The 17,911-nt window shown below is 45.3% G+C and overlaps 2 protein-coding genes across 2 annotated transcripts in view; one reads left to right on the forward strand and one right to left on the reverse strand.

The window, feature by feature from the left end:
• The first annotated feature begins 891 nt into the window (after positions 1-891).
• On the forward strand, positions 892-12,421 carry LOC110510445 (kelch repeat and BTB domain-containing protein 2). The gene is made up of 5 exons (XM_036944099.2): positions 892-1,569; positions 4,527-5,409; positions 8,562-8,727; positions 9,010-9,243; positions 9,510-12,421. The coding sequence occupies exons 2-5, from the start codon at positions 5,237-5,239 to the stop codon at positions 10,836-10,838; spliced, it is 1,902 nt and encodes a 633-aa protein (XP_036799994.1). The 5' UTR covers positions 892-1,569; positions 4,527-5,236; the 3' UTR covers positions 10,839-12,421.
• Positions 12,422-13,119: 698 nt separating this feature from the next.
• Positions 13,120-17,911, reverse strand: part of LOC110489831 (AVL9 homolog (S. cerevisiase)) — a 37,817-nt gene continuing 33,025 nt past the window's right edge. Inside the window, exons 15-16 of the mRNA XM_036944094.2 lie at positions 15,167-15,255; positions 13,120-14,935 (exon numbers count right to left, since the gene is read on the reverse strand). Of these exons, the coding sequence (XP_036799989.2) occupies positions 14,805-14,935; positions 15,167-15,255 (220 nt within the window). The 3' untranslated portion in view covers positions 13,120-14,804. The remainder of the gene's footprint in view (positions 14,936-15,166; positions 15,256-17,911) is intronic.

Consider the following 17,911-nt stretch of genomic DNA (forward strand, 5'->3'; position numbering starts at 1 on the left):
AAACTCTTGACCATCTTTACTCCAGACACACAGAGACACGTACAAAGCTCTCCCTCGCCCTCCATTTGGCAAATCTGATCATAATTCTATCCTCCTGATTCCTGCTTACAAGCAAAAACAAGCAAAAACTCAAGCAGAAAGTACCAGTGACTGGCTCATTAAGGAAGTGGTCTGATGACGTGGATGCTAAGCTACAGGACTGTTTTGCTAGCACAGACTGGAATATTCGATGGCATTGAAGAGTATACCACATCAGTCACCAGCTTCATCAATAAGTGCATAGACAATTTTGCATATCTGCAGAGGAGAATGGAAGAAACTCCAAACCCCAAATACAGGTGTACCAAGCTTGTAGCGTCATATCCAAGAAGATTTAAGTCTGTAATTGCTGCCAAAGGTGCTTCAACAAAGTACTAAGTAAATGGTCTGAATACATATGTAAATGTGATATTTGAGTATATATATTTTTTTTACATCTATTTAATCAATTTTAGAATAAGGCTGTAAAGTAACAAAATGTGGAAAGGGTCAAGGGTCTGAGTACTTTCAGATCATATTGTGACTAATGATGTGGGCCAGAAGGTCCATCCCACCTACATGAAATTCCAGGCATTTTTCCTTCTTACACAAAAATGTCATTATCATAATTTTCACAAATTCAGTGTTATCAACCTCATAGTGTGGATATATCATTAAAAAAATAGGAAAATACGTTTTTAACTGCACTGCCTCTTTAACCTATGTCACTGTTGTTTTAAGCCGACTTTGCCGTCGCCCGCACAGGACACCTGGCTCACGCCCGGGATGTCCCGGTTCCAAATCGAATGCAATCAACGCTAACCCGGGGCATGTCCGGAGCATTAATATAATCCCCTAACTGAGACGATTTTTGGGCGCGTGCCCAGTATCCTCATTTGGCCCCTGTTGTCTTGCGCGGCGCCTGCGTTGTCGAGAAAGGTTTCTTGCTGGTTGCCTCTCGCGGCCTTAATTGTGTAAATTCGGCTTCCGGAGCTAGATACTTTCTGTAATAGCAAGAAAAGACCGGTCGGCATCGATTATTGCATATTGCCTTAAATTAGCTAGTGTAAGGAAATATGTTTGTTTAATATCTTAACAGCCATACATACATGCATAGCTAGCTCATTCTAGTAATGTAACGGTTGCTTGTTAGCCAGCTCACAGTCTAGTTAACGCCGACGTCTAAAAGCTAGCTAACGAGCTTAGCAAATGCTAACCCTTCCTAGCTAGCGCTACGTTGCTTGCTTACTTTGGATATTGTTATTTACCTGCTTGCTTAGCTAGGTCTATGAGAAACTATACGGAACTACCTCATCACTATAGTTAGGTAGCTGAGTAATTTGGTTGGCAGGATATATGTGTGGGAGTAACGTTCATTCCCGAGTCCGGGCAAAAAGTACCCGGAAGGGACGCGCAACTGCCGCCTTTGTTGATGTATGATCAAGCTAACATTACTGTAGACAATAGCTAATAGTTGCAGCGATTAGACTGTGTGGGATCCGGCAATCAAGCTTTCAAGTCTAATTTGGGATAAATGGTTCGAAAAGAAAGGTGAGTAAGCTAACTAGTCTGTCATCAGTCACCACATCCACTGAAGGCCTGGCTTGCTTATCCATGTTTTGGATGGGGGGGGGGGGGTCTGGGAAGTAGCTAGCTTGAAAATTGGGCAGTAACCCAGCCAACTAACGCTAGCTTGCTAACCTAGCCAGAATGTTTAGCTAGCTAACACCGACAAAGTAACGGTAACGTGATAACATTAACTAGCTAACCAGTTGAACTAATTTAGCTAAGTGTGTGAATTTGAATTATCACCATGGAATTAGTCACCAGGTTAGCCAATCAACTTCTAGCTCTTTTTTTTTACTACTAGGTGACCGTAACGTAATGTGGCCTAGCAGTAAGGATGTCCTGTAATACAGATAGTTAACATAGCTAACATTAGTCACACAACTACTAGCTGGCTAGGCATTTTAATTATTGCCCAGTTTTCTAGAACTCCCACAAATAATTTGGTAACCGTTAAGAATTTTCAGCGCTCTAAAGTCAATAGATTGTCATCTTGTAGTCCTAAAAACCGGAAATGAGTTACCTCTCATGTTCAGCCATTCCTATGGGGGAAATTAATGTTTTTTTTTTGTTGCATAAACGTCGAAAACAAGGTCAGATGTTAACACAGGCTTAGGAGTTCTTATACGTTTTGTTCTATGGTATAATAGCAGTCAACATGCCCTTTATGAATTAGGAAGTCGTTACGTTTTTTGATTATACGAATGTTTCAAAATTCACCAAGTGACGTAAGCTGAAGGTTCTTATAGAACAAATTGTATATCTCCTAAGCCTGTGTTTACCACAATTTATTTTCGGTCATTATCCCAAAATCCTATTTATTTCCCCATAGGCTTTGGCCAATCAGCCATGGTAGAGTTAGTGCCTACAAAAAGACGCCATTACTATTGCTCTCTATAGATTACTGATGGCACCTGTTAGCTGGCTATGCTAACGTTAGATGAGTTTGCTAACCAACCACTAGCTAGTTGGCTAACAATAGTCAGGCAATTAGCTACCAACAATAAAATGTCTATCAGTACACAGGTGAAAGTAAGTCATATTTAGGTTAGCTAGCTTTATGTCCCATGTTGTTGTGAGGAGAGCATAAAACACAAATCATTGGGCCAGTTCGTTTTGCATGGCTGGTGCACCAGATGGTTAGAGATTTCACTTAAACGCATGCTCTGAAACTACTGTCTGTCTTCAATTAGCCACAGGATCCCTAATTTGAAAACAACTGTTTTCTAGAAGCTGTGCTGCTCTATTTTTCACCTGTGAGCCAGCCCCTAGCAATTCGACTTGTCGCCAATGAGCTTCATCCCCTCGCCATTTAAGTGGCCTATAGTAAGATGCATACACAGCAGAGAGAGAGAGCAATAACATGGTGCAAATATCTACACACTTGTGGTTTAGTACGCAATTTCAGGGATCACTTCTGGCTCGTCAGTGCTACTTTCAGAACTCCTGGTTAAAAAGTATATGAAAGTACCATAGACACTCTAAGGACTGATGGAATGGTCTAAAATGTGTGAACTCTGCCCACCTGGGGCACTGGGCCATTAAAAATAACTCACCCATTGGCAAGTGAAGTGAGATGGCTAACGTCATCAGCCTAGTAATAGTAGTACAGTGTTTTGGTGTGTGGTCACCAATGTTGCCAGCTCGGGACTGTATGTACAGGTCCATGTTAATTTGTTGATCTTAGAAGAATGCTTACTTCACACTGTTGCCTTTCAAGATTGACGTAGGTAGCTTGCTATGTCAATGGATGGACAAATTGGCTATCATCAACGCATGGGCTAAAAGGGTTATTTAACAGACTGCTGTGGCCATGTTCTTAATGACTAATCTCCAACCATGTCCCAGAGTGGAGAAATAACCGATAACAACGGTTGTAATTCAACTACTTCACTTATTGAAGGCCTGATAATCTTTTGCCTTTCACATGTAGCCACCCATGTGGTTAACCTGGCTAAATTGTTATTTCTGTCACCAATTGCCCTTAGTTTGGCGTTGGTAGGACTGCATATAATGTAAGCTACACGACTTAAAGCCAATGGGATGGATTGCTTTGATAGCATGGCAACATGCCAGAGATGGGAGGCTGAAGTCATCCAGGATATGATTATGGATGGGTCCCAAATGGAACCATATTCCTTATTTCTGAGATTACTTTTGACCTGGACCCATAGGACTCTAGTCAAAAGTAGTGCACTACTTTTGACCAATGTAGGGAATATGGTGTCATTTGGGACACACACAATGAGTGGCGGTAGCTTACAGCTCTGAAGTCACAGCCAAAAGCATGTTCTGTGTCTTGATTTTTAAGTAGACTTTTTATGTAGTGCCCTGTTACCAACAAATTAATCTGACAGTTGGTTTTATCAGGGTCTCTCCCATTTTAATTGCTTGACAGACAGTCCGTCTGGCTGTCAGTGAGTGCAATGAGTCTCTCCAAGCGGCACCAGTGATGGGGGGACCTGCCAGGGGAGACCAGATTGTTGACGATGCACTTTTCTCATGTGGAAGGGATTGGTGATGTGGGCTGATCTGACAGGCAGGGAGTGAGGAGAATGGTGGGGAGGAGGAGACTGTCTGCCTGAAAAGCAGATTCTCTGTTATTGGATGAAGTATTAGGCCTGCTATGCACTTAATGTTCCGTAGCATATCTCTGGAAAATGTTGTAAGTGAGGAGATTAATATGTTAACCGGAAGTATTTATACACAGAATTGTTGGGAACAACATGTTATTGTCTATCTGTCCTGAATCCCTCCCCTAGACTGTTATCGGCCGTTTGTTTGATGCATCCTATCCCCTACATAGTGCACTATTTTTGAACAGCTTCTCATGGGCCCCTGGTTAAGTGCTCTACATAGGGAGCAGCCCTGTTTTCTGTGTCCTGGGCCTGATCTGATCTATGGAAAGTGGTTTTATTGATTTGTTCTGTTCTGTGTTTCAGCCCAGCACTGATTTAGCTGCATCACTATCACCACCACAGCCAGTCTGCATCTCCTGTCCCCACTACCTCCATCCAGTCCCCTGTGCCTGCCTGTCTTGTCTGCTCTGAGAGAGACCGGTCTATCTGGGCTATACAGAGCAACGAAGAACAAACACAGCCGTCATTGAAGCACCAGCACTGACTGGTTTTTGGCTCTAGAGACCACACCAAGGACTTAGACAGAGAGCCCAGTTGGAGGGTAACTTCCTGCGTCACTCTTAATTAACACTAAGAGGGGAACCAACCTGATTTTGATCACCCTGCATCCTGTCTTCTCTTCCATAACATAGGAACAGAAGGAGTTGCTACTTTATTTTTTTTTGCTGCAGAGGTCTTTATCCTGGTCCTGGGACACTGCGTATTGTTTTGGTCAACACCTCTGTTCTGCCCTGCCGACATCAGCCAACGGTGGTGTCACAAAGCAGAGGGGTCTCTGTACCCTGTTGTCACTTTGATTTATTCTCGCACATTCCCCCCCCCCGGGTTGGTTTTGAGTCATCACCGCTGTCTGCCTGCCGACATCAGTCATCACAAAGCAGAGGGGTCTCTTTCTGTAGGAGTCTGCAGTAGCTTTTAGGTCATTTATCCCCCCCCCATTTGGTTTTGGAGCCCGGTTCTTTTACCGGCTGCTTGAACTGCTGAAACTGGGGCGCGATTCATGGGATGCAACCATGTCGGATCTCAGTGAGCGCAGGCCAGTTAACATGGACTACGCGGTCTCCCTGCTGGAGCAGCTCAACTTCTTCTATGAGCAGAAGTTACTGACTGACGTGGTGCTGCTGGTGGAGGACAACGAGTTCCCATGTCACAAGATGGTCCTGGCCACATGTAGCTCCTATTTCAGGTGAGTTAACGCCGTTTGCTGGCCGCTGTTACCTGCGGAGTGCACTACATTGAGTGCACTACATTGAGTGCACTACATTGAGTGCACTACATTGAGTGCACTACATTGAGTGCACTACATTGAGTGCACTACATTGAGTGCACTACATTGAGTGCACTACATTGAGTGCACTACATTGAGTGCACTACATTGAGTGCACTACATTGAGTGCACCATAGGCCCTAGTAGTGCACTCTACTGTCACAAGATGGTCTTGGTCACATGTAGCTGCTATTTCAGGTGAGTCACTGTGGAGTCTTCTGGACTGTTCTGTTCAGCAGAATGTTACGTACAAGTACTACAGTTCAGCAGCTTGTGCCTATGATGTAGACCTAGCCCTCGACCTGCCTGAGCAAGCCTGTTTGGGAACCCACTAAGTCACTCCTGGCCTGTCTGAAATGGAACCCTATTCCCTATATAGTGCACTTCTTACTACGTAAGGAACAAGGTGCCATTTGTGACTCACTCCTGGGCTTACTGTAGAATGTGTGTTTTGGGGAGATGGAACTGTGAAATGGTTGATTTAGGTCTACATTTTGCTTTCCAGTATTCACCTATGTTGGAAACATGACAAGCATTAGTCTGACACTCTTAGGATTAGGCTACACGTACCATGTTCTCCCTGAAGGTATAGTGTGCGTTTCAAATGGTACCCTATTCCTTCTTTTATTGCCTTTCTTTTGACCAGGCACCATAGGGAATAGGGTGCCATTTGGGACACAACCGTGGTCAAAAAGTGTTTTGTTTTAAGAAATATAGAGATGTTACTGTTTGTCCCTTAAATGTCAGACCCTACTTCTGTTTGTCAGTTATTAATCACTATTTGGTGGTAGTAGAATGACTCAACTTGAGTCTGTGGCTCAAGAGAAGGTAGGCCCAGGGGGCTCATTAAGAAGCACAACATTACATAGCTGAAGTGCAGCACTGCAGAGGAGATGATGCCTGGGCAACCCCAGACACCACATTGATTTATATTCAACGCAGGACAAGCTAGTTAATCTAGTAATATCATAAACTGTGTAGATTGATTTTTTTATAAGTTTAAAGCCATCTAGCACATTACCTTGCCTCATTGCAGCCACAAGGTCCTTTTGACGCTGCGCTCGCACAACAGGTGGTCAGCCTGCCACCAAGTTTCCTCATGGATTGCAATGTAATCGGTGTCCAAAAAGGCAGATTAATCGGTTGACCTCTAGGTAAAAAACTGCGTGAATCAGGCCTTCATGGTCAAATTGCTGTAAAGAAACCACTACTAAAGGACTGCAATAAGAAGACTTGCTTGGGCCAAGAAACACGAGCAGTGGACAATAGACTGGTGGAAATCTGTCATGTCAGTCTGAATCCAAATTTGAGATTTTTGGTTACACCGACTGTGTCTTTGTGAGACGCAGAGTAGGTGAACGGATGATCTCCACGTGAAGTTCCCACCATGAAGCATGGAGGTGGTGTGGGGGTGCTTAGCTTCTGACACTGTCTGTGATTTATTTAAAATTCAAGGCACACTTAACCAGCATGGTTACCACAGCATTCTGCAGCGATACGCCATCCCATCTGGTTTGCGCTTAGTGGGACTATAATTTAATTTCAACAGGACAATGACCCAACACAACTCCAGGCTGTGTATGGGCTATTTGATCAAGATGGAGTGCTGCATCAGATGACCTGGCCTCCATAATCACCTGACCTAAACCTAATTGAGATGGTTTGGGATGAGTTGGACTGCAGAGTGAAGGAAAAGCAGCCAACCAGTGCTCAGCATATGTGGGTTCTCTTTCAAGACTGCTGGAAAAGCATTCCAGGTTAAGCTGGTTGAGAGAATGACAAGTGTGCAAAGCTGTCATCAAGGCAAAGGGTGGCTACTTTGAAGAATCTAAAATAACACTTTTTTTGGTTACTACATGATTCCATACGTTTCATAGTTTTGATGGCTTCACTATTCTACAATGTCAAATAGTACAAGTAAAGAAATGCCACACGTTTGACTGGTACTATATATACATGACAAGAGCTTATGTAGCCTAGTCTTTTGAACAGACGTTCCTAGTAAAGATCCAGCAGACACATTTACTGGCTGCTCTCCTCACACCCACCTATTCGTCCTCACCGATTCCCACGCACACCACTCGGTATCCGGTGACAACATGCAAAGCAGTTCCCCTCTTGGGTTCACAGAGGTATCCATTCTCTTGCTCTTGACGCATTCTGCCCCCCCCCCCCCCCCCCAGGAGGTGTCCCTTCTCTTCCTCTTGGCACTCTCTGGCTCTCCTCCCTTTTACCCTCCTTGCTGCAGTTAAAGGGGCCCGGGGGGGGGGGGCTCTGGCGTACTTATATTAGTAAGGGAACTCTTGTCACGCAGGCAAGCAGAGCTGGGTTGGGGGGGGGGGGGGGGGGGGGGGGCATGTGGGAGGGGTAAGCTAGTGACAGGATGCTTGCAAGGTTGTGTAATATCCAGCCCAGGGCCCTGCTGCAAAGCAGCATAAACTCACAGGTTTTGGTGACATGTTTTTTTAAAGGAGAAAGGCGGTGTCACAGACAGCTGTGTTGGTGTCAGGATGGCCTGGAGGCGGGGGGATATTGAGAGGGCTGGGTATGCTAAGCTGGCTGGTGTGTGGTTGAGCCACAGCGTGGAGGGAGCATGCTGTGTTCTGGTCACTGGGTCTAGTGCCTGAGAAGTCCAACTGGGGTTGTTGGAAGTCTGTTACCTACCTCTGATTGTTTTATGCTGGATCCCCAGTCAGATAAACGGATGTTGTAGATCAATCCTAAACTCGTCCAAGGCCTCCCACGTTTTTTTGCCCTAGCACTACACAGCTGATTCAAATAACCAAAGCTTGATGATGAGTTGGTTATTTGAATATAGCTGTGTAGTGCTAGGGGGAAAAAAACGCATGGACCCAGAGGGGGCCTCAGGACCAAGTTTGAGAAACCCTGTTGTAGATGACTGTCTAATATGTCACGCTCCGTATCTGTCACAATACAAATGCGTTACTTCGCCCATAGCAGCAAACTACTGCTTTTAATGAAGATGTGAAATAGCTGACGTCAACAATTTTGAAATTAACAACATTTTGATGAGCTGTCTGAGTACTGACCCCTGTTTTCTCCCTCTCCAGGGCAATGTTTATGAGTGGTCTGTCTGAGAGTAAACAGACTAATGTTCACCTGAAGAACGTGGACCCTGCCACTCTCCAGATCATCATCACCTACGCCTATACAGGCAACCTGGCTATCAATGACAGCACTGTGGAGCCACTCTATGAGACCGCCTGCTTCCTACAGGTGTGGTCCAGTCTCCTATTCCCCCCCCCCCCCCCCCCCATTCTGGGTCTCAACATTACTCTACTGATCTACAGAGGTAGAAGTGCCCTGTCTGTCTTCATGAGTCTCATCACATCACTGACCCTCCTATTTCTGATCAGTGGACATTCCTGGATGTGTGTGTATATGCCTAATTGAGTTGTGACTCTTAGTAATATAATCACAATGTTGATCTTGATGTTTTTCAAGCTGTAGCTATTTCTCTATAATACCCCCCCCCCCCCCCCCCCCCCACCTGTCTAGGTAGAGGATGTGCTACTGCAGTGCAGGGACTACCTGGTGAAGAAGATCCATGCAGACAACTGTGTCCGGATGCTGAGCATCGGGGATCTGTTCTCCTGTGTGGAGCTGAAGCAGAGCGCCAAGCGCATGGTGGAACACAAGTTCCCCGTGGTCTACCGTCAGGAGGCCTTCCTACAGCTGTCCCATGAGTTGCTGGTCGACGTGCTGTGCTCAGACAACCTCAACGTAGAGAAGGTGGGTACACTTCTCTGGTTATACGTACCTAATGTACTTTCTACGTACTTAGAAATATTCCTACCGGTATGTATACTTTTAATATTTTTTTATTTTTTACTTCGTCTTAATGTTGGTTCTGTGTATTTCTTATCCCTGAGCTGTAAAGCAAATTACCCCTAGGGGATAAGAATACGGCTTCTGGCTACGCAAAATGACTGCTTGTAAAACTGATACCCATGGTGTTGTCACAATGTAGTATGTTTGATGTTTAAATATTATCTTAGGAGGAGACGGTGAGGGAGGCTGCCATGCTGTGGCTGGAGTATAACATGGAGGCTAGGTCCCAGTACTTGTCCTCAGTTCTCAGCCAGATCCGCATCGACGCTCTCTCCGAGGTGACTCAGCGTGCCTGGTTCCAGGGCCTACCGCCTAACGACAAGTCTGTCGTAGTGCAGGGCCTCTACAAGTCCATGCCCAAGTTCTTCAAACCCCGCCTTGGCATGACAAAGGAGGAGATGCTCATCTTCATGGAGGCCACGTCAGAGTGGCCATCTGACATGGGTCAGGTGATGGCGGGCCCCAACCACACGGTGGTGTGTTACAGCCCGCAGGCCGAGAAGGTCTACAAGCTCAGCAATCCGCCCGGCGACCTCCAGAAGGTTGGGACGCTCGTCACACCCGACAACGACGTGTTCATTGCCGGCGGGCAAATCCCGCTGAAGAACTCTATCGCCAACCACGGGAAAAGCGGCGGCAAGCAACAGGCAGTGTTCCGCTCAGTGGATAGCTTCTTCTGGTTTGACGCCCAGCAGAATGCTTGGGTGCCTAAGACGCCCATGCTGTGTGCCCGCATCAAGCCCTCTCTGGTCTACTGCGAGGGTTACATCTACGCCATCGGGGGGGACAACGTAGGCGGGGAGCTAAATAAACGTACCGTAGAACGCTATGACTGTGAGAAAGACGAGTGGGCTATGATGAGCCCCCTCCCTTGCGCCTGGAACTGGACCACGTCCGTAGCAGCCCACGACTGTATCTACGTGATGACCCATGACCTCATGTACTGCTACTTCCCTCGCGCTGACACCTGGGTAGAGATGGCCATGAGGAAGACAAGTCGCTGCTTCGCCTCCGCTGCCACCTTTGGTGACCTCATCTTCTACATTGGGGGGCTCCACGTTGTCTCCAACTCGGGCGTCCGCATGCCCACCAGCACCATCGACGGTTCCTCCGTCACCGTGGAGATCTACGACGTCGGCAAGAACGAGTGGCGCCTGGCCGCCAACATCCCTGCCAAGCGCTACTCGGACCCGTGCGTGCGGGCTGTGGTGCTCCTTGGCGCTCTGTGCATCTTCATGCGGGAGACTCACATGAACGAGCGCGCCAAGTACGCCATCTACCAGTACGACCTGGAGCTGGACCGCTGGTACCTCAAGCAGCCCGTGTCTGAGCGCGTGCTCTGGGACCTGGGGAAGGACTTCCGCTGCGCCGTGGGGAAGCTATACCCATCCTGTCTGGAAGAATCCCCGTGGAAACCACCCACCTACCTGTTTTCCCCCGACGGGGCTGAGGAGTTTGAGGTGGACGGGGAGATGGTCTCCCTCCCTCACATATAGCTCTTAACCTTCCACCTCTCTGCCCCCAAACGGAGTCCCCGAATTGCCCTCTGAACTCTGGGTGTGACGTGTCGAGGGATTGACCTGAAAGCCAGAGGGGTAGGTTTGATGTCTGTTCCAAAGGGATCTGAGCGCTACAAGGCTGTTCTGCTGGCTAGCTGTTGCTGACAAACAAGCTTATACAAAGCCTCAGACATTGAAAATATAGGAGAGAAACTAAAGTAATATGGGAAAAGTAGATTTGTTTTTTTTCTTTTGTCTGTTGCAACTTCAAGTCTGTTATACTGTTTCTACAATGTGATAATTGAAAGTTGACTGATTTGTGATGATGCACTTACTGGCGAAAAGCTCCTTGGAAAAACTGTACCAAAATCCTCCTGGTCTCCACCTCTTTCTATCACCACTGTTGTAAACCCACATCCATCTCTCCTAGGGACACGTGGCCTGTGTCTCAGCCATATGGTACCCTATTCCCTAAGTAGTGCACTAAATAGGTAATAGGGTGCCATTTTGGATGCTCCTAGTATAGGAACATACAGGGCCAAGTGTTGAGGGGGGGGGGGGGGGGGGTTCTAGGTGGTGACTGCAGGTCCAGTCACTACCTGTTTTTTCTTTTTCTTTACCTCTGCTCCAGACACGCAACCCCCTGCCTCTCCCCTCATTCCTCTAGTCCCCTGCTCACACTAACACCACTCAAGCCTGCCTGAACTGTCTCTTAGGCTGTGTCCCCCAAATGGCACCTGACTCCCTACTTTTGACCAGGGCGCAAAGGGCCACCATAGGCTTGTTAAGCTGGCACTGTGGCGCTCTTGCCAAAAGTAGCATCCTATATAGGGTTCCATTTGGGAGGCATCCTTAGTCAATCTCTCTGGACACAGGTCTTCCACAGAGCCAGCCAGCGGTTTACAGAACGGAGCTCACCCTAACCAACCGCCATCTCATCGTCGTGATGGGAGGTTTTATGCCGGCTCTTATTTTATTTTTGACAAGCGCGGGTCTCTGCAACAACACACGCCTCCTTCACGCTATCTCAATACTCTCATCAACTATAGATTTTTGGGCTCATGCATTTAAAAAAATATATAATACATTCCCCCTAAGCTGCTGAAATATATATAAAAATATATATTTTTCATGTTTAAAAAATAAACTTTTAGTGTGGGGGAAAACAACCAGGTTCTATTTTGTATTAGTATTTTTTTTATTTTAAACATTTTTAAACATTTTTAACATATTTAAATTTATTTTAAATTCAGACATTACTGTAGTGTGATTGTGTTTAGGTATCCACCCCCCATCAGATTATTTTCTTGTGTGAAATACTGAGGAATCTTGCTGCTGATTGGGTCTGGGAAGGAGGGCTGGCCCAGTGCTGTTGCTATGGAAATTGTCCAGGCAACCACTAGCGGTAGTGGAGAACGACTGGAGGGTGGTATGGGAGCGGACGGAGCTGCTTCATGGTTCCTACCTTAAACATGAGCACAGGTGCTTCATGACAAACCTTACTAGCATGTTTGGCTGCATCATGTTCCTTTGGCACTGTATTTTGAATGAACGTTAATTTATTAAAAAACATACCAAAACGTTCTCGAAAACAATGACTTGTTATTTTCACATTGGTTGACGCATGCTTGGTTTTGTTTTAAACATGTTTGTACCTGTTAATCCAGTCTGCTCACAATTAGATTTAGCCTATTTACATTTTCAGTTAGTTATACAACCATGGGACCTATTATGCCTGCTTAAAATAGTTTTGTCCCATTCGTTGCCTGACCTAAAAGGCATCCACAGAAGCCCTGTCGGTACCACCTCTGAATAGCTATAACTGGAGCTGGTTGCTTCACAAATGGCAACCTATTCCATACAGGGACTAGGGTGCCATTTGGGACAGCTGCTGAAGCCAAACAAACATCCCTCTACTGCTCTGCCTCCTCCCCCTCCCCACCCATAGCTTTTGAGCTGATAATCTGAAAGTCATCCGTGAGGTCCCTGGGTTCGCGTGTGCATGCGATGTTATTGAACTGAGGCACGTGGCTGCAGCCTGTTTTTGTCCGGTAGACCCTGCGCCTGCTACCACATGTCCTGGTACACCCCCTCTACGGTCTTTTGTTTGGCTGACCTACATACAGTATGACCAGACCATGAATCTCGCTCTCTTTAACAGAAGCTTACAGAAATACTTTTTAAATCTCTTGTTTCGTTTTGTAGCACTTTTTTTAGGTACTGAAGCAGTAAAGATCAGGCTGATTTTCAGCTGTTAAGTACAGAAGCTATGAGAAAGTAGATTTGCATGTCTTATATTTAATGCAGCATAAATTAACTTCACAATTTAGAATATTTTCAAAACACTAAATATGTCAGGTGAAAAAAAAATTGCATACTTAATGTGATTTTCAGAGTTCAACAAATGAAGCATACAGACTTTAGTTAAAGTCAAAACAGGAAATCAAGGAGATGATGGTTCAGACAGCCGGCAAAGATGTTATTACAGTTTAAAAATTGGACCTGGGCCCATGTCTAAACGTCTGAGTACAAGTGCTGATTTAGGATCAGTTTGGCCTTTTAGATCGTAATTGATAAGGTTATATGGGATCCTAGATCAGCACTCTTACTCCAACTTTTAGTGGATACAGTCCCAGATCTCAAAGATAAATATATACACACTTATTTTCTAAATATGGATCTGTGCCTAAATGTTAAACAACTTCAATACAAACAGTTGGGGGGGAAAGTACTGTAATCATCTCAAAGTAACAAGTATAGGCTAAGAGAGTACATAGAAATATAATATTTCCTATGTTTTGGTAGTGCACTTTCTAGGGAATAGGTTTAAAGAGCCTTAGTCAAAAGTAGTGACCCATAGATCAGGTAGAGATTGGTTCCAGTCGAGACAGAAGGAAATCACTTATGTACAAGTCCAACAAACTATACAACTAATAAATTAGTTTTATCCCATACTCCAACCATCTTTATAAAAGTTCTATTACATGTATAGTGCGGACATGAGGAAAAAGATAAAAAGCAGGAATGACAACAGTAAATGTTCCAAATGGCACCCTCTTCTCTTTATAGTGCACTACTATAGACTAGGGACCGGTCAAAAGTAGTGCACTATGGTAAGGGTTCCATTTGGGACAAGCACATAGGTTGTTTGCCCTGGCCCAGCACCTTACTAATTTACAGTAACACAGCTTCCAGCCAGCAATGCACTGGTTTCACACTGTCAGTATAGTATATACAGTATACACCTTGTTGGAATATAGTTTGGATAAAACACAAAAGGTCTTCCACCACACAGAAAAACACACTGAAATCTGAAGCTCTGAGCATATCTCTGTCGGTCTGTTTAGCACAAGTGGCTATTCCTCTCGTCTGTCCTCCATGCTGGAGCAGTTGTAACCTGGGGATGGAGGGGAGAGGGTACTGCAGACCAGGGTTACATCCTAAATGGCATCTATTCCTAGTACACTACTTATCACCAGTACCTTATGGGCCCTGGTCAAAAGTTGTGAACTACATAGGGAATCATTTACAAACAAAGACCTGGATCCCTCTGCTGCATTGTGGTATCCCATCAGAGGCCTGAAACAAATCCTTCATAAAATAAAACCTTTCCCCAAACACAAAAATCAACCTATCCTGCCCACCTGACCCCGGTTCCTTCTGTAACTAGCTGGTTCTGAAAGGAAAAGGGAGAGGAGGAGTGTGTCACGTCGCATCCTGTCTCCTCACCTCCTCAACTGTATTGGAGGTCACTGTCCAAGATCCCTCCCCTCTGACCTTCTCCAATAGGGTTTGAGAAGGAGCTCAGGAGAAAGGATGTGGGGAATCAAGGAAAGATGAATTGAGAAGACACTCGGGGAAGGACCGTTGGAGGGGTTAGGGTATCCTCAGCTCCTAGGCTTAACTCATGTTGGCTAAAGCCCGTGACAGAGGCTAAGGCTAGGTTAGGAGGCATGAAGGTGGTCAAGGCTCGGTAGGTGACTGAGGCTCAGGGGAGGCTGCGGGAGTGGCTAAAATAGCAGGCTGGGCCAACGTAGAGAACCAGGACGACATGGCTGACTTTGCACTGGTTAACACTCCACCCACCGACTGACCTGGAGGATGGAGACAGGAGGGATTGTGGATAAGATATACAGTTCTGTACTGAACAATACATTTCTTAGAAATTAATTGATGAAAACAAAGCCATCCGGGAGTGAATGTTAGTTAGCAGTACTCTGTGGACTATTTTTGAAGGCCAGTTTCCTGGACTACAAATCCTTCACAGGTGGCTTAATTTGAGTCTGGGGAAAAGGTTGGTTAGAGAGACTGACTGTCGGTCTCACCTACTGCCTTCCCGGTCTGCACGACACTTCGACTGGTGGTGATCACAGCTGCTCCAATTTTCTTCCCCCGTTCGCTGTTCTGCACCGAGCTGAAATTCAGCGAGAGAAAAGAAAAAAGGGCTATTCAGTCACGACCAACCAGAAAGAAACCCTGGGTAGCAGTGACACATTTCTCAACTAAAATGTTTCTACAACCTGTTGTAGTATAGTACTGCATAACTCTGCGGAAGTAGAGAGAGAGTTACTGTCACCGGTGGTCGAATCTAAGTATCCAAACCAAGCCAACCTGAGACTAGAGCAGCCAGAGAGTGTCCGCTTGTTGTCCCGGGTAAATTTCACAACATACACACAAATAAATCCAGCCTGGCTGTCTCTTTTTAAAATCACCCAGATGTCAACACACACATTACAGTCCCAAGAGGGTCAGTAGTCCTGGTCAAATGATTGGATAGATATAAGCATTCCCTTCTTACTAACCTCGGTGACAAGAGGATAGATAGCATTACTGCAATACCTAGCTTCACCTTGCCTTCTGATTGGCTAGGTAGAAGGTTTTCGCTATATTGCTTAGACCTATCCAATCCTCTCAGATCTAGGGACTAGGGGTCTATTTGGAATTCAGCTGTGGTGTCCCGTTACTCCGGCATCAACATCAGTGCCCTTTGTGAGCCCCTCCCTACCTGGCACCTCTTATGGTTGGCACTAGCACCAAGGGACTCCTACACTACATACTGTACAGGATACCGTCAGTCACAGTACACTACGTACAGGATACAGTCACAGCACACTACGTACAGGATACAGTCACAGTACACAGTTACAGTACACTACGTACAGGATACAGTCACAGTACACTATGTACAGGATACAGTCACAGTACACTACGTACAGGATACAGTTACAGCACACTACGTACAGGATACAGTTACAGTACACTACGTAAAGGATACAGTCACAGTACACTACGTAAACGATACAGTAACAGTACACTACGTACAGGATACAGTTACAGTACACTACGTACAGGATACAGTTACAGTACACTACGTAAAGGATACAGTCACAGTACACAGTTACAGTACACTACGTACAGGATACAGTCACAGCACACTACGTACAGGATACAGTTACAGTACACTACGTAAAGGATACAGTTACAGTACACTACGTAAAGGATACAGTCACAGTACACAGTCACAGTACACTACGTACAGGATATAGTCACAGTACACTACGTACAGGATACAGTACACTACGTACAGGATACAGTATACAGTACACTACGTACAGGATACAGTCACAGTACACTACGTACAGGATACAGTCACAGTACACTACGTAAAGGATACAGTCACAGTACACTACGTACAGGATACAGTTACAGTACACTACGTACAGGATACAGTTACAGTACACTACGTAAAGGATACAGTCACAGTACACAGTTACAGTACACTACGTACAGGATACAGTCACAGCACACTACGTACAGGATACAGTTACAGTACACTACGTAAAGGATACAGTACACTACGTACAGGATACAGTCACAGTACACTACGTACAGGATACAGTCACAGTACACTACGTACAGGATACAGTCACAGTACACTACGTACAGGATACAGTACACTACGTACAGGATACAGTATACAGTACACTACGTACAGGATACAGTCACAGTACACTACGTACAGGATACAGTTACAGTACACTACGTACAGGATACAGTCACAGTACACTACGCACAGGATACAGTCACAGTACACTACGTAAAGGATACAGTATACAGTACACTACGTACAGTCACAGTATACAGTACACTACGTACAGTCACAGTATACAGTACACTACGTACAGTCACAGTACACTACGTACAGGATACAGTACACTACGTACAGTCACAGTACACTACGTACAGTTACAGTACACTACGTACAGGATACAGTACACTACGTACAGTCACATTACACTACGTACAGTTACAGTACACTACGTACAGTCACAGTACACTACGTACAGTTACAGTACACTACGTACAGGATACAGTCACAGTACACTATGTACAGTTACAGTACACTATGTACAGTTACAGTACACTATGTACAGGATACAGTCACAGTACACTACGTACAGGATACAGTTACAGTACACTACGTACAGTTACAGTACACTACGTACAGGATACAGTCACAGTACACTATGTACAGGATACAGTTACAGTACACGATGTACAGGATACAGTTACAGTACACTACGTACATTTACAGTACACTACGTACAGGATACATTCACAGTACACTACGTACAGGATACAGTAATAGTACACTACGTACAGTTACAGTACACTACGTACAGGATACAGTACACTACGCACAGGATACAGTACACTACGTACAGTCACAGTACACTACGTACAGTCACAGTACACTTGGTACAGGATACAGTACACTACGTACAGGATAGTTACAGTACACTACGTACAGGATACAGTCACAGTACACTATGTACAGGATAGTTACAGTACACTGCGTACAGTCACAGAACACTACGTACAGTTACAGTACACTATGTACAGGATACAGTCACAGTACACTATGTACAGGATAGAGTCACAGTACACTACGTACAGGATACAGTCACAGTACACTACGTACAGTTACAGTACGCTATGTACAGGATACAGTCACAGTACACTACGTACAGTTACAGTACGCTATGTACAGGATACAGTCACAGTACACT

This window comes from Oncorhynchus mykiss, chromosome 15 (genome assembly GCF_057628025.1).
Source record: "Oncorhynchus mykiss isolate SJ-2025 chromosome 15, ASM5762802v1, whole genome shotgun sequence".
Lineage (NCBI taxonomy): Eukaryota > Metazoa > Chordata > Actinopteri > Salmoniformes > Salmonidae > Oncorhynchus > Oncorhynchus mykiss.